General features: G+C 54.9%; 1 protein-coding gene across 3 annotated transcripts in view; it reads right to left on the reverse strand.

Annotated features, from left to right (window-relative positions):
* Positions 1-706: 706 nt before the first annotated feature.
* Positions 707-23,259, reverse strand: part of HTRA3 (HtrA serine peptidase 3) — a 33,222-nt gene continuing 10,669 nt past the window's right edge. The window contains exons 2-10 of one of the 3 annotated variants that reach the window (XM_082644623.1): positions 22,347-22,446; positions 19,243-19,465; positions 15,880-16,074; positions 15,120-15,152; positions 13,261-13,375; positions 11,266-11,301; positions 4,347-4,395; positions 2,667-2,762; positions 707-1,018 (exon numbers count right to left, since the gene is read on the reverse strand). In XM_082644623.1, coding sequence (XP_082500749.1) covers positions 853-1,018; positions 2,667-2,762; positions 4,347-4,395; positions 11,266-11,301; positions 13,261-13,375; positions 15,120-15,152; positions 15,880-16,074; positions 19,243-19,465; positions 22,347-22,446 — 1,013 coding nt within the window. In that variant the 3' untranslated portion in view covers positions 707-852. Of the gene's footprint in view, positions 1,019-2,630; positions 2,763-4,346; positions 4,396-11,265; positions 11,302-13,260; positions 13,376-15,119; positions 15,153-15,879; positions 16,075-19,242; positions 19,466-22,346; positions 22,447-23,259 lie in introns of all 3 variants that reach the window. The other 2 variants (XM_082644624.1, XM_082644625.1) reach the window with 2 other exon arrangements.

A 23,259-nucleotide genomic window follows, 5' to 3' on the forward strand; every position in this document is an offset into this window, starting at 1 on the left:
TGGGCGATGCCGTTGAGTCCCGCTCCACACAGAACAGCCAGGGGAGGTGCAGCCGGCTCAGTCCTCCCCTCCCCTCCCCCTGCAGGTCCCAGCTTCCTCTGCCCTCTGCCCTCCACCCCAGGGGCCTCTCCCAGAGGACGGGCGGCCTTCCAGGGGGTCAGACACGCTCTGCTCCCTGCCAGCTTCTCTTGCGCCTGGGAAGGCGGACCTCATCGCCAAGCCCTAGGGATTGGCTGGACAGCCAGGGGACATCCCGCGGTGCCAGCTCCGGGCCAGACCCGTCACACCTGACTCCTCAAGGGGAGCAGACTGGCCGGGCAGACAGCCCTGGTCATTCAACGTGGTGGGCGCTGTGCTACTGGGTGTGGGAGGCCAGGGAGGCGCACCTGGGAGAGGAGGAGGCTGGGGGGCTGAGACCTGAACAGGTGAGAGTCAGTGAGGGGAGGGGAGGGGCAGCGGGCATTCCAGAGAGAGGTATCCTATCAACAGGTGCAAAGGCAGGAAGGCGGGAGAGAGGATGGGACTTCCTCCGGGAAAATAGAAGAGTTTTCTAGATCTGGGAACTTGGAAGGGCCCTCAGGAGCATTTGGTGGGCGGGGGGACACTGGACTGCCCCCAGGGGCACCGTGATGCTGGAGCCAATCCTCCCAGGCTGAGATGCGGACCCCTGGCCAAGCCCAGCCCGTGGCTCTGGCCCTGCACGGCGGGGAGGAGGCCTCTGGCTCTGCTGAGGACCGACCTCGGTCCTTTGTCCTGACCCCATGGGAGGCAGCGGCTCTGGGCGGAGCCCGTCTGCTGGCCCCTGTCCCGGCTGCAGGCTCCGGTCGGCGATGGAGGGAGGGGGCCCCACCCTCACAGGACCACCTCAGGCACAATGCTGAAGAGCAGGTCATCGTTCCCCCGCCGCACCTGCAGCAGCAGGGGGGACTCGGTCAGGACGGCTTCCTGCAGCTCGCTCGAGTCGGCCAGAGGGCGCCCGTTGACCTTGACGATGATGTCGCCATCTTGGATGCCCCCTCTGCCAACAGGAGAGACACATGGTCACAGCACCGCCCCGAGAGGCCCGGGTCCGGGTCTGGGCACAGTGGGCTTTAACAGCAGCACATTAAGAAAATTCATTTCGACAGGGCCCTGACCGCAAGGCTCTCACACCAGACGGAAAGCACTGTTCTACGACGGACTAGCGCTTTGTCGGTCTACTTCTATACATCAGAAGGGCTGGGGTCACGCTCTGGCTGCCGCCTCCCTAGCTGGGCGGCCTTGGGCCAGGTACTCTGCCCCATCGAGCCTCAGTTTCCACATCTACAGCCCTATGTGGGAACATGCTTTGCAAATTACGAGGTCCAGGGGGTTGATACTGACGTAAGACTTTCCCATCAGAGACAGAGCGAGCTGGGCTGGCCCCCCCTTTCTGCACCTGACTCGCTGTGACCTTCCCCTCCACCCAGAGGGCGGGCAGGGTGGCACCGTGGTTAGATGCATGGGTGATGGCGCCCAGATCCACATGTGTGGGCTGTGTGACCTCGGAGGAGTGACTTTGCCAAGCCTTAGTCTTCCCACCTGAGCAATGGGGCGAGAGCAGCAGCCTGCGTGTCCCAGGCTGCAGTGAGGATTAATTGAGATGATGCATGTGGAACACACAGCTCACATGCAGCCTTGGTCAGCGGCAGCCACCATCACCACCGAGCTCCCCTGTCTGGCTCTTGGGGTGCCCTGCGTGTGGCCGCTGTTGGTGACTGCTGTCTGCTGAATCACTGGGGTGCAGCAACTCGGAATAAAGAGCTTGAGTTGCGGTGGTTATTCTTTGGCTTCATGGATCGGTATTTCAACAACTTTTACTGCAGGTCGGCTGCGGGCTGAGCATGCGTGCTGTGTTCACGGCGGAAGGACACAAGGGGTCCGCGTCTTCCAGCCCAGCACACAAAACAGAAAGGAGAGGTGGGTCCTGTTGGGTTGAAGGGGCCACAGGGGCTGGGGGGCCCACCTGCCCGGCTCCACTCCGCACTCTGCCCTCACCCCTTCCAGCAGCCCAAGACCTCAGTGTGGACCACCTCCAGCTCCCAGGGTTACAGTTAAAAGCAGGATCTGATGCAGCCCGCCCACTGCACAGATGGAGCCCTGAGGCAGAGGAGGGGCGGGCGCTTGCTCAGAGCTGGTCTAGGGCACAGCATCAGCCATGCAAGTGCGTCAGACCCCACCCACCGCACTGCCTGCCTCAGCTCACAGTGCTGCAACATTTGACCTTTCTCTAGTAGTTGATGGTTTCCAAGAAAACGAGGCTTTATCTCATTTGATCTTGACAATGTCTCATGGGACAGGAAGAGTAGGCTGAATCATGCCCATTTTGTAGATGAGAACACTGGCCCAGACAGACCCAGGCTGGCCCACTGGGCTGGTGAGAGCCAGGCTGACGCAGAGTTCTCAGCTCGGGGTGACCTCTGCTACTCTATCTCCCCAGACGCAAGGAAAGGACATTCTGGGCCAAGGAAGGGCACGGCCTTCACCTCTCCAGCCTGCCTCTGGCTCAGAGGACTGGCCAGAATCCCACCTGCCACTCCACATTGCGTCATGCTGCCAGGAATCTAAAGGTCATGCAAATCAGTGAAGTCCAGCCCAGGCCCTGTACCCACCTGCCCAGTCTCCCTGCTTCCTCTGGTGGAGCCTACCTCTGAGAAGGTGAATTTGGGACAACCTCTTGCACGTAAATTCCACTGCTGACCGCCGGGAAGTCTGGGTTGCTGGCCTTTAGTTCCTCCACCAAACTGAAAAGGCAGTTCCACTGTTAAGGCACTTCTTCTGAGCCTCTAAACTGACTCTTCCTTCTCTCCACCACCCAGGCCAGACCAGGCGTCTCCTTTGGGCTCCCACATTGCCCTGTCCTGCCACTGACCACTCTGCGTTGTCACTGATTCTTGTCTGTGTCCGCTACTCAACATGGGCTCCTCAAGAGAAACCTTGGTGAAGGTGGATGGTTAGAAGTGTAAAGAGGGGAGGGTGATGGACAGATAGATGGGAGGATGGGGGAGGAAGGATGAGGAAGGAAGGAAAGGTAGAGGAGGATGAACAGACAATGGGTGAATGATGCTGTGGAGAGGCAGAAGACTGGATGGATGGTGTGATGGATGAATGGATGGATGATAGGAAGAGAGAAAGAACACCTTCAGAAGATAAATTGGCATATTGGTCTTGATTCCAAATTGCTTTCAGACTTATTCCCTAGGTGAACAGTTGCTGAAACAGGAAGAAGGTCATTTTAGGGACTGAGTGGGTGGGAGGGTCAGTCAGGTGAGCTTATCTCTTCCCAGAGCTCCCCAGTGCAGGACCTCTTCCTTCTTCAAACCTTGGACTTGACGTTGCATTTTCTTCCCTTCAGCTTCCTTTCCTTCCTCCCTCTCCCTCCTCTTCCCCACCCCCTTCTCTATTTCACTCACTTAGTATTTCCAGGCACCCACTCTGCTGTAGACCGAGTTCTGGGAGGGGTGGGGAGCAGACAGATGAGCAGGACCCAGTCCCTGCCCCCAAGGAGCTCATGGTCAAGGTGGAGGATGGGCAATTCTGACACCATGGGACCAATGCAATGCTGGCGAGGGAAGCACAGCTTTGCAAGCAAAGAGGAGGCACCTCCCCCGACTCGAGTAGCCTGGGGAGGTAGAATAGTGTCCCTTGCACCCCCAAAATTGATGTCCACCTAGGGTCTCAGAACGTGACCTTGTTTGGAAATAGGGTCTTTGCAGACGTGGTTGGTTAAGAATCTCTAGATGAGATCAGCCTGACTTAGGGTGGGCCCTTAATCCAATGGCTGGTGTTTTAATAGGAGAAATAAGAGGGAGATTGGACACAGACACACAGGAAGAAGACGGCATGCGATGAGAAAGGCAGAGCTTGCAGTGATGCAACTACAATCCAAGAAACACCTGGAACCACCAGAAGCTGGGAGGTACAAGGAAGGATGCCCCTGGAGCATCCGGGGGGAGCGCAGCCCTGCTGACACCTTGATTTTGGACTGTGGGCTTCCAGAACTGTGAGAGAATGAATTTCTATTGTTTTAAGCCACTGAGTTTGTGGTAATTTGTTATAGACGCCACAGGAAGCTAATCTGGGAGGCTTCCTGGAGGAGGGCCACCTGAATGGAGTCCTATGGAAGCCAAAGGAACCTATCAGGCAAAGGGGGAAAGGCATTCCAGGCAGAGGGAACAGCCTGAGCAAAGGCTCGGAAGCCTGAGTGTGTCTGGTCTGCTGGAGCACCTGCAGGTGGCCGGGCATGTCGGGGCCAGGGTCTGGGAGGAAGCTCGAGGTGAGGGATGAGAATGGAGGGGTGGCAGGGGGCAGCGTCCTTCAGCACTCACCTTGGTGTGATGGTCCGCATCCGTATGCCAATGAAGCGCTTCTTCCAGTCTAGAAACCGAGCATGTCAGGACTTGGTTAGAGCCACCATGAAAGCCTCTGTCCCCGCCAAAGAGCCAGGCAGGGGTAGAATTCCCCCACCCCCTACAGCAGTAGTAGAAGGGCAGCAGGAGCCACCTTGCTTGGACCAGCCCAGCCCCCTTGTGATCAGGCGCCTAGAGTTACCTCTCTCCACTTGGCTGCTCTTGAGGAGCTGGGAGACGTCCTGGCTCTAATCTTGTGGCTTCGTGCCCATCCTCACCCTCTCAGACACCATCCAACCACCTCAGCTCTGACATCTGCTCTCCTGCTAAGCCCCACATCCAAACCCCAGCGGACAGTGGGGCTCTTCTCTCCAGCCTCCATCCCACAGGTTCCCCAAACTCACTTCACTCCGGTCTGAACTAGTCACCTTCCCCAGCCTTCTCCATAAATAATATATTAATTGATAATACCCAGTGAGCTCTAACCATGTGGCAGGCCCTCTGGTTGGAGCACTATACACATAATAGGCTAAGATGGTACCTCTATGCCCCCAGCTGCTCCAGCCTGTGACTTAGACCCAGAAATAGAATTTACATATTTTAAACCATAAACAAGTTTCAGTACATTTTTAAAATGTCATATCATAAAAATATGCTCTCTGGCCACAATGGAATTAAACTAGAAATCACTAATAGAAAGGTATCTACAAGATTCCCAATAACTTAGAAACCAAATATATATTTCTAAATAACCCATCTTTTTTTTTTTTTTCGGTACGTGGGCCTCTCACTGTTGTGGCCTCTCCCGTTGCGGAGCACAGGCTCCGGACACGCAGGCTCAGTGGCCATGGCCCACGGGCCTAGCCGCTCCGCAGCATGTGGGATCTTCCCGGACTGGGGCACGAACCTGTGTCCCCTGCATCGGCAGGTGGACTCTCAACCACTGCACCACCAGGGATGCCCTAAATAACCCATCTTTAAAGATAAATCAAAAGGGAAATTAGAAAGTATTTTAAACTGAATAAAAATGAAAATACAATGTACCAAACTTTGTGGGATGTAGGTAAAGTCGTACTTAGAGGGAAATTAATAGTACTAAAGTACCAATATTAGAAAAAAAGAAAGATATCAAATCAATAACTTCAGCTTTCTCCTTAAAAACTAGAAAAAGAAGATCAAATGAAATCTAGTACAGGCAGAAGAAAAGAAATTATATAAAGAGTAGAAATCAAAGAAATAGAAAACAGAAATAGTGGAGAAAATAAATGAAAACCAAAAGTTGATTCCTTGAGATCAATAAAATTGATAAGTTTTTAGCCAGACTGATTAGGAAAACAAGAGAAAAGACACAATGATCAATATCAGGAATGGGAGAGGTGACATCACTACACATTCTACACGTAATAAGAGGATAATAAGAGACTAATATGAACAACTCGATGTCAATAAATTTGACAACTTAGGTAAATTGGACAAATTTCTTGAAATTTCCAAACTACCAAGTTCACTCAAGATAAAGAAGATGCGGCACATATATACAATGGAATATTACTCAGCCATAAAAAGAAACGAAATTGAGCTATTTGTAATGAGGTGGATGGACCTAGAGTCTGTCATACAGAGTGAAGTAAGTCAGAAAGAGAAAGACAAATACTGTATGCTGACACATATATATGGAATTTAAGAAAAAAAATGTCATGAAGAACATAGGGGTAAGACAGGAATAAAGACACAGATCTACTAAAGAATGGACTTGAGGATATGGGGAGGGGGAAGGGTAAGCTGTGACAAAGCGAAAGAGCGGCATGGACATATATACACTACCAAACGTAAGGTAGATAGCTAGTGGGAAGCAGCCGCATAGCACAGGGAGATCAGCTTGGTGCTTTGTGACCGGCTGGAGGGGTGGGATAGGGAGGGTGGGAGGGAGACGCAAAAGGGAGGGGATATGGGAACATATGTATATGTATAACTGATTAAATTTGTTATAAAGCAAAAAAAAAAATAAAAATAAATAAAAAGGAAAAAAAAAAGAATAGATAACCTCAATAGCCCTATATCTATTAAAGAAATTGAGATTGTAGTTAAAAATCTTTCTGCAAAGAAACTTCAGACCCAGATGGTCTCACAAGAGAATTCTAACTAATGTTTAAGGAAGCTATCATATCAATTCTACACAAGTGGCTCTAGAAAATGGAAAATGGTACTTCTGTGACATTGTGACTTATGATAAGAAATATATATTTTGGTCTTTGCCCAGAGTTCCTAACACATAGCTCCTAAAACTTCTGGAAGTTCCTAAAGTGATTAGGGCTACAGGGGGCATCTTTTGCTCTCAGTTCCTGAAATAGTTCCAGAACAATAAAGGTGAAATGGGTTTCTGTTACTCATAACAAGTCCCTTTCAATCACACTTGACTTTATGTTAATGAGGTGACTTTTGGAAAGCTCCTAAGGATGGGGGCTGGTTGCCAGAGGAAACAACCATGCAATTAGAGGATTGGAAATTTCAGCCCCAGCCTTCCCTACCCTGACTCTGGGGAGGGGAGAGGAGCTAGAGGTTGAATCAATTGCCAATGGCCAATGATTTATTCAATCATGCCTGTGTCATGGAGCCTCCATAAAACCCCAAAAAGATGGGTTCAAAGAGCTTCTGGGTTGGTGGCTATGTGGAGATGCAGGGAGAAAAGTGCACCCAGAGAGCAAGGACTCCATACCCCTCCCCCATACCTTGCCCTATTCATCTCTTTCATCAGGCTGTTCCTCAGACATATCCTTTCATAATAAATTGGTCATCTAGTGAGTAAACAGTTTTCCTGCTCTAGCAAATGATCCAACCCGAGAAGGGCATCATGGGTAATTCCGATTTATAGTCACAGGTGTGCAATTGGCATCTGAAAGCAGGGTAGAGGGGCAGTCTTGTAGGACTGAGCCCTTAACTTGTGGGGTCTGATGCTATCTCCAGGTAGACAGTGTCAGAACTGAGTTAAATTATAAGGCACCCAGCTTGGCATGGGGAAACCCCGCACACTGCTGACCAGATGTGTTAGAAGTGAAATAATATCACAGTAGAAAATTGAGAGCAGAAGAGACTGACAGAGGGAATTTTTTTCCTAAACAACTTCTCAACTCCATGGACATATATACACTACCAAACGTAAGGTAGATAGCTAGTGGGAAGCAGCCGCAGAGCACAGGGAGATCAGCTCGGTGCTTTGTGACCGCCTGGAGGGGTGGGATGGGGAGGGTGGGAGGGAGGGAGATGCATGAGGGAAGGGATGTGGGAACAGATGTATATGTATGACTGATTCACTTTGTTATAAAGCAGAAACTAATAACCACCCCCCCCAAAAAAAAAAACTTCTCAACTCATTATCCCAATACTAAAACCAGAAAAGAAAACTACATCAATATCCTTCATGAAGATACATGAGAAAAAAATCTTTAAATGTTTTCAGCATATCAAATCCAACAACATATAAAAAGGAAAATACGTCATGACTAAGTGAGGTTTATTCCAGGAATGCAAGGACGGTTTAATATTTAAAAACCAACCAATGAAATTTACCATATTAACAGACTAAAAAGGAAAACTAGCATCTCAAAAGATGCAGAAAAAGCATCTGACAAAATCTCACATCTACTCCTAGTAACAACTACAAATAAAAGGGATCTTTTTCAACCTGATAATGAACATCTATGAAAAGCCTTTAGTTAACATCATACTTAATGGTGACAAACTGAAGATTTCTCCCTAACACCAGTTAGGAGGCAAGGATGTCCACTCTCACTACTTTTATTCAATATTTTTATAGAAGGGTCTAGCCAGGCAATAAAAAAAAGCATTCAGATTGGAAAGGAAGAAGTAAAACTGTCTTTATTCACAGACTGCATAATCATCTATTTAGAAAACCTGATGGAATCTACTAAAAAGAACTAATCAGTGAGTTATCAAAGTTGCAGGATCTCTTATGATCAACATACAAAAATCAATTTTATTTGCATATTCTAGTAACAAACAATCAGACATTGAAATATAGAAGAATAATTTTGAATAGCATCAAAATTACAAAATACTTAGGAATAAATCTGATGAAAGATGTGTAAAACCTGTGCTCCGAAAACTAGAAGACTCTGCTGAGAGAAATCAGAGAAGACCTAAATAGTGAGGAGGTATCTCTGTTCAGGGGCCAGAAGATTTAATATAGGTAAAATGACAATTTTCCCCAAATCAATCTATAGATTCAGCACATCCCAATCAAAATACCAGCAGGGGTTTTTTTGGGGGGGGTAGAAATTGACTAGCTGATTCTAAAATTTGTACGGAAATGCAGAGGATTTAGAAGAACCAAAGCAACTTTGAAAAGGAAGACCTGCGGGAAGACTGACTTCAAGACTCATTGTAAAGCTACAGTAAAGAGGACAGTAATGTTGGTATAAAGAGGGACAAAAAGACAAGTGGAACAGAATATACTCATCTTGTTTTTGACACAGGCACAAAGGTGATTCAGTAAAGAAGGGCAGCCTTTTCAACAAATGATGCTGGAACAACTGAATATCCAAAGCAAGAAAAGAAAAAATAACTTGATTCATATTTGGCACTATTTTAAAAAATTAATCCAACGCACATAATAGTCCTAAGTCTAAAACCTCACAAAGTAAAACCTTTGGAAGAAAATGTAAGAGAAAACCTTCCTGGACCTTTGGTTAGCAAAGATTTCTTTGATATAACACTAGACTCACAATCCATTTACAAAAATTGGTAAATTAGACTTCATCAAAATTTACAAAACTTCTGCTCTTAAGAGAATGAAAAGACAAGCCACCAGGAGAAAATATTTGCCATTCATTTATCTGACAAAGAGATCCTATCCAGAATGTATAAAGAATTCTCAAAACTTAAGAACACGGACAACTCCAATTTTAAAAATGGGCAAATTATGTCAACAGACATTTCACCAAGGAAGATTGATGGATGTCCCAGAGGGTGGAACCCTATGGGAGATGAGGTCAGAGCACGTGGGAGCCCTGACCCCATCGATCTGGTGGGCTTTGGGTTTTACTCCCAGTGAGGTGGAGCCTGGGGAGGGTTTGCACAGAGACACACCACGGTCTGCCTTAAATTTTGAAAGAAGCTCCTCTGGCAGTGGGAAGAGTCTGTGGGGGGCAAAGGCAGGGATAGAAGAGCAGAGAGGAGGTGAGTGTCCCTGGTGGCTGGCTTGGGGGGGTGGACCTGGAGATGGTAAGAGGGCAGTAGGGGATGGACAGATCCCCAAGGTAGGGCCAGCGGGGCTGGCTGATGGATTGGATGCAGGTGGAAAATCTGGAAGGATGGAGCTGCCGTAACTGAGTAGGGGAATGGTGATGGGGACGCACAGATTGTGTGTGTGTGTGGGGGTGACAAGCAGTTGTACATCTGAGTCTAGGGTTTGGGGAGAGGGTCAGGCTGGAGATGTAAATTTGGGGAAGTCACTCTCTAGATGGCACTTAAATCCACAAGACTGGATGAGGTCCTCAGAGGAAAGGGGTGGGGCCCGGGCACAGAGGCCTCAGCCCTCCATCCTGCTCCCGGCATGAGTACTGGCCACTGGTCAGCTTCGCTCACAGTCCCAAGGTCATGCTTACCAGAGAGGAAGAAACCCGCAGCTTCGAGAAGCGTAGCCCAGGGTCACCTGAGGCCAGTGGCTGTCCTGTTAGATCTCCTGGGGCAGGAGATTCCTCACCCTCCACCGACCCTGGAGCAGCGGGCCCCGCCCACTCGCGGGTCTCCAGAAACAGAATCGTAACTGCAACCCTTCGTCTTCCCGTCCTTATTGGAAACACCTATGTGATGCGTGTCCGATGCTGGAAACAAGGCTTGGAGGGAGGCTGGGTGCCCTGTTTCTTTCTAAACATGTCACAGAACCACGCTGATACAAAGTGAGGCAAGTACATCAAAGACGGTAACAAAACAACAGTGCGGGTGGGGAGGGGAAGTGATTGCCTGAAGGGGGCGGATGCTCTCCGGGGAAGGAGAAATGCACCCAAGGGTACACTTTCACATGGTCAACTGTACGCCACATGAACTGACTCTCACTTCAACAAGCAAACAGACACGAGAGTGATGCTCACATCTGGGCTTCTCAGCATCAAGACTAACCTCTGATTTGCCCCAGGGCCCCCATCCCAGGAAATGCCCCTCACTCCCGCTTGCTCAGGCCTTCGCTGTGTCGGTTTATAGTTGACACCCCACGGTCCAGTGGGTCCTATTGGCTCCAAGTTCAAAATAGATCCCGGACCCAACCAGCCCTCACCCCACACCTGCCACCCCCGAGCCTGGCCACCAGAAAGGCTGCTGTGGGCCCCTAACTGGTCTCCGGCATCGACTCTTGTCTCCCCGAAATGGACTCTGTAGATTAATGTTGTATCCTGCAACTTAACTGAGTTTTCTGACAGGTACTATTTGTTTTTGGGTGTCGCCTTCAGCATTTTCTATATAGAGTATCATGTCATCTACAGAGTGACAGTTTTCCTTTTTCCTCTGCCATTAGAGTCCTCTTATTTTTTTTATTTAATTATTATGGCTAGGACTTCCTAGACCATGTTGAATGACAGTGGCGAGTGTGATCAGGGTTAGACTTATGTGTAAACATAACTGGCCCTCTTCCCTTTCCTCCCTCTCCAAGTCTCTGAGGCTTCCAGGAAGGACAGGAATAGTCCAGGGTCACACATGACTCAGGGAGTTGAGCTGAACCATTGTTTTTCTGCTCCTCAGTCCTGGGCATAAGTCTGTGTACTATCTGAGCACCTTCTGGGTGGACACCTAGGATGGCCCAGCCCACTAACTCAATCACCCGCTGTGGGTACACGTTAGTCCTAAGGCTGGCTGAACCCCCAGACACTCCTGGGGCCACTCTTACCTTGAAAGTCCCCCGGAGGCCTCTGCCCTCCAACCCCTAGATGGAAACAAGAAATGCACCTTAACTAACATCTCCTCACTATAATAAAAAGATGGCTAGTCTTAAAGAAATTTAGATTAACTGGGTTTGGATGATTTGGTATTTTTATTTAAAAAAAAAAAAACCTAAAAGTGAACATCAGTCAATTTCAGAAGGCTTTAAAATTATAAATTCAGTCATTCAGCTAAAATTTGTTGGGCTCTTTCATTAATCCACATGTCCTCAGGGAGGTGACAGCTCTGGGGACAGAGGACGAGTGTTCCCTGGGGCCTGGGGTGAGGTCAGTGCTGATGGGGACAGTCCCCGTACAACAAAGGATGGGACAGTCCCTGTACAACAACAGAGGAAGAGAGAAAAAAGAAGAGGATCTTATCACCCCATTTCCAACAAATCAGTCACCTCACAGCTCAATCTGTGCCAAGTACAGCCCCACTGATTTCCAGGAAGGTGGCCAAAGTCAAACGCACCCCTGGAGCAGAGGAAAATTTAACTGGAAAACTTGGTTATTAGAGAAAAAAACCAAGTGTGGTATGAAGGTGCAGCCCTGGATCAAGTTCTGAGCTTCCTAGCAGCCAAGGAGAAAAGGGCTCAAGAGGTGAGATGATCCCCTGGCCAACAGAAGCCTTCAGCTTCTTTAGGGAAGACCAGCTGTGCCCTGGCTTCAGGCTGTCTTCACATAAGGGACATGGATGAACCAAACGGGGTCCTCAACTGCAGTTCTTCATGGGACCAGTCCTCTTAGCCCTGGTCTGGGCTGTACTAGAGTCTGTATACTTGGCTGGTGGGGGCGTGCAGGATGGGGCAAGCATGAAGAAGTCCCCCTGCCCTCAGTGGACTGCTGGCGAAGGGGCTGGGAGGAGATAGGGAGCAATGTGAAGGTGTGAGCAGTAGGGCTGAGTCAGGTCTGGGCACTGGCCACGAGGGGAGGGGTCATGGGAGACAAATTGGGCAGAAGGAGAAGTTGCTCAGGTGAAGAGAATGGTGGGAAGGTGGAGGCCGCCAGGAAAGGTCCTGAGATCAGAAACGTGGCTCTCCTCTGGAGAGTGGCCGTGACTACCGACTTTGGGAAAGCAGCTGGCCTGTCCTTACCAGGGACAGGGAACAGTCACCTGGCCTTGTCAAGGCCTCTCCCAAATGGATGCTAGTGGCCATCTGGAAGCAGGCAGGGTGGGCTGGACATGCCTATGTGGATGGGTGTAGGAGATGGAGGATGAGAAGAGGGTAATGTCCAAGGATCAGGACCTCGGGCTCCGCTCCCCCGGAGGAGAGGCTACGCTGCCTGGCAGTCTGCATGGCCAGAGGGCTGAAAGAGGGAGGACTCGTGGATGGGCAGGTGGATAGGTAGAAGGAAGGAAGGGTGAATAGGTGGATGGATGAACAGAAGGAAGGAGGGATGGAAGGAAAGAAAGAAGGAAAAGGAAGGAAGGAAGGAAGGATAGATGGATGAAGGGATGAGTGGATGGATGGATGGATGGATGGATGAGTGGGTGCATGGATGGGTGGGTGGGCAGAAGAATGGATGATTGGATGGGGTGTGTTGGTGGGTGAAGGGATGGGTGTGTTGGTGGGTGAAGGGATGGGTGTGTTGGTGGGTGAAGGGATGGGTGGGTGGATGGGCAGATGGGTGGGTGGTTGGGTGAGTGGATGGAAGGAAGGAAGCACTGGGTTCTGACAACTACGGAGCAGCCCAGACAAGTGAAGCCCAGGGGCCAAACCCCTGGAGGTGGGAGGTGAGGTTGATGATCCCCAGCCAGAGGGGCCAGCCTGGAGGGGTAGGGGTGAACGTGGCCATGAAGTGGAAGACCTGCAAGAGGCTGAGGTATCCCGAGGCGGGGGTCTCAGGACTGGGTCAGGAGTGAGCGTGGGCACACAGCACCGCAGGATCTCCTGGCCCAGCTGGAGGCTGTGGGCTCAGCCCCGGGACAGCCTCCCTGCCTCCACGTTGGAGCTCCGTACCTTTGCCGTGCTTGTCCTGGAACTCCGTGAGGAAGCGCGTGATGCGGTCTGAGGGGATGGCAAAGGAGATGCCGGCCGCAACCTTGAGCGTGTTGATGCCAATGACCTCACCGTCCTGGGCAGGTGATCAGAGCAGGTGGTCACTCGGGGAGCCCAAGCGACCTCTGCCCTCAGCGGCAGAGCAGCGTGTCCGCGGCTCGGCTCCCAGAGGTGACCCTGGCCATCAGCACCCTCCCTGAGAAGCTACGAAAAGGTGCTCTGGGGTTCACACCTGGGTCAGGGACCCCCACCTCTCCCGCCATTTGCCTCCAAAGCTGACCCTGCCCCCATCGCTGGAGAGTGTCGGCCGGGGAAGCTTGCAGTCTGCCCCTGAGAAGCAGAGCCCGCTGACTGGGGACACCCCCAGGCAGCATTCTGAGGGGCTGGAGCCAAGAGGGACGTGATGAGGACTGTGGGACGCCCCCCATCCCCTCCTTCTAGAAGCAGGGTGGGGCAAGTGGGCCCAGGGCCGCCCCCAGCATCCCCCCCTCCTTTCTGTCCCTTTGGAGCTGGGCTCCCACCCTGACCTGACCTGCCCGCCACGAGGCTGGTGCAGCTTGGCTGGATCTGCAGCCTGAGGCCTCTCTCCTGGACCTAGCCCCTCTCTCAGCCTGGCAGGCACCCCTGCCCTGGCTCTCCCGTTCACCTCGGGGGTGACACCTGCACACGACACCCAGGCCAAGGCCTGGCCTGGTCACCAGGGGTCTCCTCTGGAACCTGCCGCAGAGCTTTGGACAAAGGCATGCTTCGCCTGCCTGGTCCCCCAAGTGCCCATCCCCACCTGTTCCCCAGGAGCCGTGAGGTGGGAGGACCAGGCGAGGAGAGGATCCAGGGTCGGAGAGTCCCTCATCGGCCCTGTATGCCCATCCCCCTCCGCCTGGACCACAGGGCGTGGCCTCCTGACCTCCGGCCTAAGGTCCTCCCACTCGAGCTTTCTTGAACACCAGCGCTATGGCCTCAGCACTGCTGGAAGAGCCTAGGGCTTGTCAGGGCGTGGGGAGACGCACCCTCCGTGTCAGGACATGGCACCAGCCTCCTTGCACTGTTTCCCTCCTGCTGCTCCAGCAGCGACACCTGCCTGTACACCTCCCTGCCGTGCCCGTGCTCTGCCCTCTCCCTGGAATATCTTTCTCCTGCATGTCCCCATCCACCCAAACCCTCCATCTCCACAGCCCAGATGAGATGCTCTCATCTCCAGGAAGCCCTCCCTGGTCCCACGTCAGCTGCCAGGTCCCCCGGCCCGATGTCCCTCTGGAGCCCTCCCTGCTCCTCACACTGTGCTTGGGTGTGTCCCTGCCTGACCCCCTCCTTGGATGGTACCCCCTCCCGAGTACTGCCTGAATGGCAAGGCTAAGGCGTTCCCCTGAGATCTGGCACTTGGGGAACAGGCATCTGTGTCTTAGAGAGGGCTGGACCTCAGCTGGCCTGGTCTATCCTTACGCGGCCCAGACGCAGGGACCAAACCCAGGGAGCCTAGGCGCCGAGGTGCGTGATGACATGCCCATCTCGTCTCCTGTCAACATGACAACAGGGGGACCCAGAGGGGGTGACTCGTCCCCAACCTGTGTCCCCTGCCCCAGGTCCACCACAGGCACACAGCCCCGGCCTGGGCTGCTGTTCTCGGGGCGTCCCTCACTCCTCTGACAGGCCCAGCTCCCCTGGGGGCACGGGGCAGCACATGCTCGGGGTCATATCTTCCTTCTGGGCCTCCAGGCTGTTGGCTGTGTTCTGGGTCCCACGCCTGCCTCGAGGCTGTGCCTCACCCGCCATGTGAGCAGAGCCCCCGAAAACTCGAGGCCCCTGCTCTAGGGGACACTTACCAGGTTCACCAGCGGTCCCCCGGAGTTCCCGTACTGCAGGGGGAAGAAATTCGACATTAGCTGTGCCCTGAGCCCCCCGACCCCGAGGGTTCCTGAAGCTTTTTCTTCCAACTACCATTCCAACCAGCACAGAAACATGTAATTGAATGTCATCCCCGGACAACGTCGAAAGGACTCGTCACTGTCCCCCATTTCATAGATAAGAAAACTGAGGCCCACAGAGGCCAAGTGCACGGCCGTCTGATCATCAGGGTCTGACCTGCCCAGTGCTGTCTGCACAGACCTCATGGACTCCCTCCAGCCTCACGTCCACAGGAGGGGCTGCACCAGGCGAATGCAGGATGGGGCACCATTTCTCATCCCACCAGCCTCGAGGAGTCTCTCAAAGACTAACGCTTCCAGAAGAGGGTATGAACCACGGCAAAGCCAGAGAGGCAGGCGCCGGGCATCAAAGTGCTTTGTGAATGCAAAAGGTGCCGTCCAACATAAAAGTAATAATAGTAATAATCAATGTTGACTGGGGTGTGCATTTGGGCAAAGATACTTCAGGGGCCTTGGCTATGCCTCTACATCCCTGAAGGGCTGTCCCGGGTCAGGGCAGCAGCCTCTAACTCCCAGGGCCAGCCTGGCACCCATGGGTAGAAGTCACAGGGAGTCAGAGCTCCACTTAACCTAAAGAAAGAACTTTCTAGCCACTGGATGCATCCAGTGATGGAGAGGGCTCTGGGGACAGAGCCCCGTGGCTATGGTGGAAGCTCACGTTGATGATGGCGTCCGTCTGGATGTAGTCCATGTCCGAGTCCCGGAGGCCCAGCTCCCGGCCGTCCCGCTGGGCCGTGCTGACGATGCCTGTGGTCACGGTATTCTGCAGGGCGAAGGGGCTACCGATGGCCACCACAAACTCGCCGGGCCGCAGGTCTGCCGAGTGGCCCAGCGACAGCGCCGGGAGCTTTTTCTGGGGGGAGGTGGGGAGGACACGGGGAGGGAGGCTCAGCTGTCGGCCTTTGGTGGGACCAGAGCCAGATCACGTCCAGGCTCCCGGCAGGGTGGTCCCTGGAGCAGCTGGGCAGAGCCGTCAGGGCTGCAGACCAAGGCAAGTCTGGCTGCCCCGTGGTGGCCACGAGACCCAGGGCTGGCATTCACAGAGCAGAGGCTCAGCCCCCCAGTGACCATAGGTCTCCCTAGGGCAGGCCTCAGGGGTCCGCACAGAGGGTCAAGCCGGGCACGGCCTCCGAGGTCACTGAGCCCAGTGGTTCAATAGTCCCAGATCCCTCTGAAAATCCGACAAAAGCCATGGACAGCAGCACCCGGAAAATGCACACACTGATGTGTGGAATGGGGTCTGCTCAAGCCCTGGAGCCCAGTGGGGACCCGCGACACTGGTTTTGGAATCCGATGCAGCTCAGCCTGATCTCCCAACACAGACACACAGGGAAGCTGAGGCCAGACAGATAAAGCGACTTAACCACGTTCTGCATCCCCATCCCGCCCCTGCACACCGAGGACACCCGCACTCTCCTCTCCTGTTTACTCCTGGAGCCAGCAGAGCCTGTCTGTCTGTCTGTCTGTCTGTCTGTCTGTCTGACTCCGCAGCTGGACTGGGAGCTCTGAGAGGGGCCATGCCTTATTTGTCTCCATGTTCTGGAAGCTGCAGGGAGCAAGCTCAGAGGAGGGGATGCCCGTGAACTTGGAGGGTTTCCTGGTTTTGATGTTGCACCCCTCATGTCAGATGTCACCCCGGGGGGAGGAGCGGCATGTGGGACCCCTCAGCACCACTTCTGCAGCTTCCTGTGGGTCTGTTCTTATTTCCAGATAAAAGTCTTCTCTACAAGGTGCTGGAGTTTCCCCGCCAATGGTGTGTCAGTGACAAAGGCAACTACAGGAAGCAAACTTCCAGGTGAACTAAATAACATGAAATCCATGTGCTAATTGTGCAGCGGAGTAAAGCTTCTAAACTACACAATGGAAAAAGGAAGAAAAGCCCCAAAGATGGCCGCGCTCAGATCACAGGGGCCTCGGCTAACTCTGGAAGTCGGGGGGCAGGATTCCGCACTGTGCACCCTCGGCACCGTGGGTTCCATCTGGCCTCTGCTCTCTGCTCCCATGTCAGGAGTTTCCCCTTTTTATTCAGTGCCACCACGTCAAATAAGAATTTTCCCGTTTTTCATAGCAGCTCTCGATAAAGGTGGAAAGGTAAACGCCTGTAAACGGAGTGAGGGGACCTCTGGGCAGGTTAAGGAGACACCAAGCAGCTGTGCCCACGTGGGGACGTGGGGTCTCGACGCGCCACCTTCTGTGCTGCTGGATGGCGAAGCCACAGTAAGTGGCACAAAGGGTCCCAGGTGGAGGAACCAGGCGCTGCAATCGGGGTGAGGACCCAGAGGGACAACGTGGGTCGGCAGCTTTCCCCAAAGCTTGGTTTGATGCCACGTGCAGGGCTCGGAGGCTAAGAGGCAGACCTGCTGTCAGGAGAACCGCTGCAGGCGCTGGGCATCTCTGGGCACCAGGGCACCTGGGTCTTACTGACTCTCCTGGCATCTTTGGCCCCAGGTGGCTGCTGGGGTGCACCCCTGCCCCCCCTGGGATTCCAGTGCCTGGAAGGGGAGAGACCCGGAGACAGCCAGACCTGGGGTCTCATCCAGCTCTGCCTCTCCCCACAGCGGTCCTTGGGCAGGGGTCACAAACTGTGGCCCTTGGGCAAATCCAGCCCAATCCAGCAGCCTCTTCTGTAAATAATCTTTTCTTGGACCACAGCCCAGCCGTCTGGCCTGTGGCTATTTTCCCAGTCCAGTGCAGAGCAGTTGCTACAGAGACCACAGGGCCCGCGAAGTATAATCATATACTACCTGGCGCTTCACAGAAAGTGCGCCAGGGCCTCCCTGGTGGCGCAGTGGTTGAGAGTCCGCCTGCCGATGCAGGGGATACGGGTTCGTGCCCCGGTCTGGGAGGATCCCATATGCCGCGGAGCAGCTGGGCCCGTGAGCCATGGTCGCTGAGCCTGCGCATCCGGAGCCTGTGCTCCGCAACGGGGGAGGCCACAACAGTGAGAGGCCCGCATATCGCAAAAAAAAAAAAAAAAAAAAAAAAAAAAAAAAAGAAAGTGCGCCAGCCTCTGTCCTTGAGTACATCCCTCCTCCCCCAGCCCCAGTTTTCTCGTCTTTAAAATGGAGGTGGTGTTCCCAGACTCAGTAACTACGGGGAAAGGGCTCAAAAGTGGGCAAGGGTCTCCGTTAGGATAGTGGCGTGGAGCCACTAAACCTCCTCTCCCGTGATGGGGCAAGAGGACACCTCCTTGCAAAAGACCCATCATCTCAAGTGCTGGCAACTTTATTCAGAAAGAGCAGAAGCCAGGTTCAGACTCAGCCAAGTTGGACTCGCCAGCCCAGATGGGCCCGGCCCTCAGGGACATCATGGCATAGACAGGGCACAGGTCACCGTAGGTGAGCCCGCAGTGGCCCACAGAGTCGTGACCACAGCGCTGGACGACCAGAAGCTCACTGGAGGGAGTCTAGAACTTAGCCGAGTGGGCCCAACCTGCCCTTGGTTAGACTGACCTCGGGCAATCACCTGACTCCCCAGGCCTCAGTTTCCCCTCTGAAATAGCCGGACACTGGCGTCCCTCCCGCCAAGGGCTATGGTGGGGATTGGGGGGTGTGCACAGGCTGGCCTCCCAGAAATGGCCCGTGGTAGCCACGGAGGAGCATTGTGGCCCTGGGGTAGGTCTGCCTGCTCAGCTGGGGTGCCGGTGTGCAAGTGGGGGGATGGAGGGGGACAAGTATCCCAAGTGCTCCCCACTGGCCTCTGTCACCCCCACGGGGACAGCGGCATCCCCAGGAATGGGCCCGGGGGGGACAACGGAAGTGTCCTGGGCCTCGGAGACCCTCCGTGTGGGAGTGGCTATGGGCAGCACAGAGCCGGCTCTGCCCTGCATGGGTGGCTCAGGGGAAGCGCAGGGTGATGTCCGGACGCCCGGGTTCTAGTCTGACTAGACCCAAGACTGGGGACACATCGCCGGTCCCTGGGGGTCTCAGTTCCTCCTAGTGTCCGACGGGAGGGCTGGGCCAGCGCGTCTCAGAGCCCCGGGGTCCGGGAAGGGCTCCCCCCTCCCCCGCCGCCCACTCACCTTGGGGTGGATCTTGATGGTGGCGATGTCCGACTTCTTGTCGATGTCTTTGATGGTGGCCTCGTAGGTGTCACCATTCTGCAGCTGCACCTTGAGCTGCTGCCGGCCCGAGACGGTGTTGGTGCTGGACACCACGTGGGCGTTGGTGACGATCAAGCCAGCCTCCGACATGATGAAGCCTGAGCCACTGGACAGGGGCACGTTGCGGCCAAACAGAGGGTGTCTGCGGGGAGGCGAGCAGCGGGGGGGTTAAGGACTGGGCTGGGGGTCGGCCGCCGCAGTGGGCCGGGGGGAAAGGATCAGAGCCAGGGCCTGGGCTTGGCGTCCACCAGGCCCAGGGTCGAATCCCAGCTGTGCCACCTCCTGGCTGTGGCCTCAGCCAGGTCAGTAAGTCTAGACCCATTTCACAGCCACAAAGAGGGGCCCATGATCTGACTTGCCATCTGCGAGGATGAGTCAGGAGGCCCGTGAGTGTCAGACCCATGACAATACAGCAGGCACTTCCTGCCCTGGAGCCAGACAGACCAGGATTCTAACCTCAAGTCCAGTCCCCACGTACATCTGCCTGACTGTGGGCAGGAGGCCGACCCCTCTGAGCCTCAGTCTCCCCATCTAGGAAATGGGCTAACAACACCGGCTCCACTGAGCCCGGGGCCTGCAGGCAGTTGGTCAACAAGCAGGGCTGCTCCTGGCATAGGGAAGATGTAGGGATATGCACCGGGCTTCCGTGGACTGTCACACAGCAGGTCCCCAGGGAATGTCAGTGTCCCAGATCTCTGGCTGCGCAGAGAGAGGGTCTAAACACCGAGGGGAGCGTGCTCCCACCTTCCTCTGGCGCCTCCCCACTGCTGCCTACCCTGAAGCCCCAGACGGCGTGAGGGGCAGAGCTGGCGAGGCTCCGTTCCATGAATTCCACGCCACGCGCCTACAGGGCGAGCCCTGGACGTGGCAGGGCAGGGACGCCGGCCTTAGCATCTGCCTCCGTAAAATGGGATGGAACAGGTGATGCAGCTGGCATGGGGCCCCAGTCAGTATTCCCTGGTGGGGGACAACACCCCGCCACGGCTGGAGCCCTCTGAGTAGCAACCTCAGCTCCCAGGATGCCCGACACAGCCTGGGACCTACCCCGGGAGGGGGGTCGGTCACCTCTGGGACCCCAGTGCAGGGCCTGGATTGAGCAGATCATCAGGGCCTGAGGCTGCTTGGGAGAGACAACGGGAGGGAAGGAGCAGGGATGGCAGGGACGTCTCCGGGGAGTGGGTCTCTAGGAGGTGCAGAAACACCACCTCACCATCAGCAGGACCAGGGACGGCTAATGTCACCAAGAGCTCCCTCTGAGCCAGGGACCAAGTCATTTCGCGCTCACAGCTGCCCTACAAGGTAGGTAGGCCTCCAGTTCGCAGGTGGGGAAACAGGACCAGTGACATGAACCAGCTGCCCGGGTCAGGCAGGAAAAGGGCACAGCAGGGGTCTGAACCAGGCAGCCTGGTCACTTGGCCCCTCTGCAGGGTGACCAGAGCATCTGTCCACTCACGCCAGCAACCAGCTTCTGCCCCCGCCTAGTTCCATGTGGGCCCCTGAGTGGCAGCCGCACCTGAGCCCCGTGGGGCTGCCATGTGTAGGATTTGTCGAGTGTCTGCAGAAGGGCCCCAGGCAGCCCAGGGCCTCCTCTCCACCTCCAGGGTCACAGCCAGAGGCTCCTGTGCTGGAGAATCATTTTCTGGTGTCTGGGATCTCGCCCGCCTTGGCCTCACCACGCGGACATCAGCCTCCAAGGCTGACGTGGAAATGGCATCACCGCCTGCCCTGCTGGTTTGGAGGTCTGATGCCTGGGGCCTTCTGGAAAGATGCTGCCCCCTCCAAGCCACCTGCAAGGCCAGGGACATGCCACTCACATGTCCAGTTGTCATTTCCTTAATGACACGTCTCAGGGTCTGGGGCCCGTGGAAAGGACAGTGAGGGGTCAGCGTATCGCAGGGGGATGGGCTCAGCTCTGAGGTCCAAGAGACTTGGGGCAGCTCTGCAGCTCTGAGCCTGGGGCAGTTCCCCGGGCCTCTGTTTCCACATCCAGAAAATGGGAACGTGGGAGTCCGCCTTATGGATTCATGGGAAGGTGCATAGGCTGTCAGTGAGCGCTAAGGGACAGGCTGCCTGGTCCTGGTCTCTCCTTTAGGAGGCGGGCACACAGCAGGGCTGTTTGGAGCAGCATAGGAACTGTAGGAAAGGCAGCCCATGCGGCGATGGGCACACAGCAGGCGTCTGAGGACACTGCTGAGCTCACACCATTAGTCTCCCCCGCCCCGCCCCGCATGGAGCGCTCAGTGGTGAGCACGGTCCCTACCCTCCAGAGATGGGGGGCAGTCCTGCCCAGTGACAAGGGCTCCCACTACTCAAGCTCCACGGCCGGCGAGCAGGGGGCCCTGTGCTGGGGCCAGGAGTCAGGGTGTGAGCAATTCTGCCCACTCCTGGGAACCCCCAGGGCCACCTGGTCCTCTGTGCCTCAGGTGGGCATGACACCAGCCGGCCTCCACCACTTGGGGAGAGTGCTGTGAAGTCAAGCAAGGCCCTGGGGTCGTGGTCGAGGCCTCAGTGACCGACCCCTTGGGCAGCGTGGCACACAGGGGCCTGGCTGCCTCCGATCCCAACAGGATGGAGTGGGGTTCTGACCCTGTGTGTCTCATCTGGGACGCTACTGGCCAAAAGGTTAGGAAACTGGATGGAAGAAACACTTTAAATTTGACAAAAGTCATGCTCTTCATGTCTTCTCTTTGTGGGGTATAAGTCAATTTGGGACTAGACCCCAGGATTCCACGGGACCCAGCGGTTTGCAGTGTCCCTGTGACACCTGAGCAACCCCCGACCTTGCACCTACTCGTTCCACAGCCCGGTCACCTGAGAGGTGCTTTCTGTCTCCTTAGGTGAGGAGGTCAGAGTCAGGGAGGGGGCAACCCCCGCAAGGGCAACAGCAGCCCGGCAGTCTGAGCGAGGCCCACCGGACCCCACGCCCACTCTGGTTTCTACTGTCCTCCAATGCTAGAATTGAGTCTACTTTGGGCCCAGCAGATGCAGGGGAGACCTTGGAGGGGCGAGCGGGGCTCACGTACCTCAGGAAGAGTTCTATGTGGACCACGGCCGGCGCGATCTTCTCCACCACATCAGCGATGAAGTTGAATTTGTACCGCGGGCTGGTCAGCTGGTGGAGACCTGCACTGGCAGGAAGAACCAGGTGCTTTAGTGAGGCCCAGACATTTGGGAAGGGGGGCTCACTTGCCCCAAGGATGGTTAATGCTGAGCTTCCTCACCTCACATCGCCAGGCCGGCCAGGAGGCTCAAAGAGTTCATAACACTTGCCCTGGGCCACACAGCACTGACGTGACGCTCAGGTTGGATCTGGGCTAGTCCCCCTGGGCCCTTGCCCTTTCTCTCAGATACAGCAATGTCCTGGCGTGAGGAAATTGACCCTTCCCCTTGCCAGCTCTGGCCTGTCCCTCCAGGCCTTGGGCTAGTGCAGTGGCTGGACAGGTTACAGCAGAAGCCCCTGGGTGGTCCCTTCTGAGCTGTCCGCTCCTGGCCATGGTGTGGCCCCCATCTGGGCCAGGTCGGCTGCCCCTGTCTGAGTCGCCAGGGCACCCCCGCCCCCTCCCCCGCCCCCTCCCCCTCCCCGACCCTGATCTGTGTCTAACTTAGCCAGGCCCCAGGCTGGCTTGCCAGGCAGCTCACGACCTTCCCTGGAACATTTGCCGGCTCAGATTTCTGCTGCCGTCAGCAGTGGAGCTGCTGCTCGCCAGGACCACAGGCCTGAGATGTGTGGGTGGCACAAGGCCCACACCCCTTTGGTCTCCCTGTTCGGGCACGTGCTGGGGTCTCCCAGGTCCCCGCCAGAGACCGGCGCTGTCTGGAACCCATGCTGCTCAGCTCTGCTTGTAAGGGCTCCCAGGGCCTGAAATGAGTACTGGGCTGAGCACCACTGAGCTCCAGCTGTGTGGCTTTAGGCAAATCACTTACCCTCTCTGGGCC

This window comes from Mesoplodon mirus (assembly GCF_964341445.2).
Source record: "Mesoplodon mirus genome assembly, chromosome: 2".
Lineage (NCBI taxonomy): Eukaryota > Metazoa > Chordata > Mammalia > Artiodactyla > Ziphiidae > Mesoplodon > Mesoplodon mirus.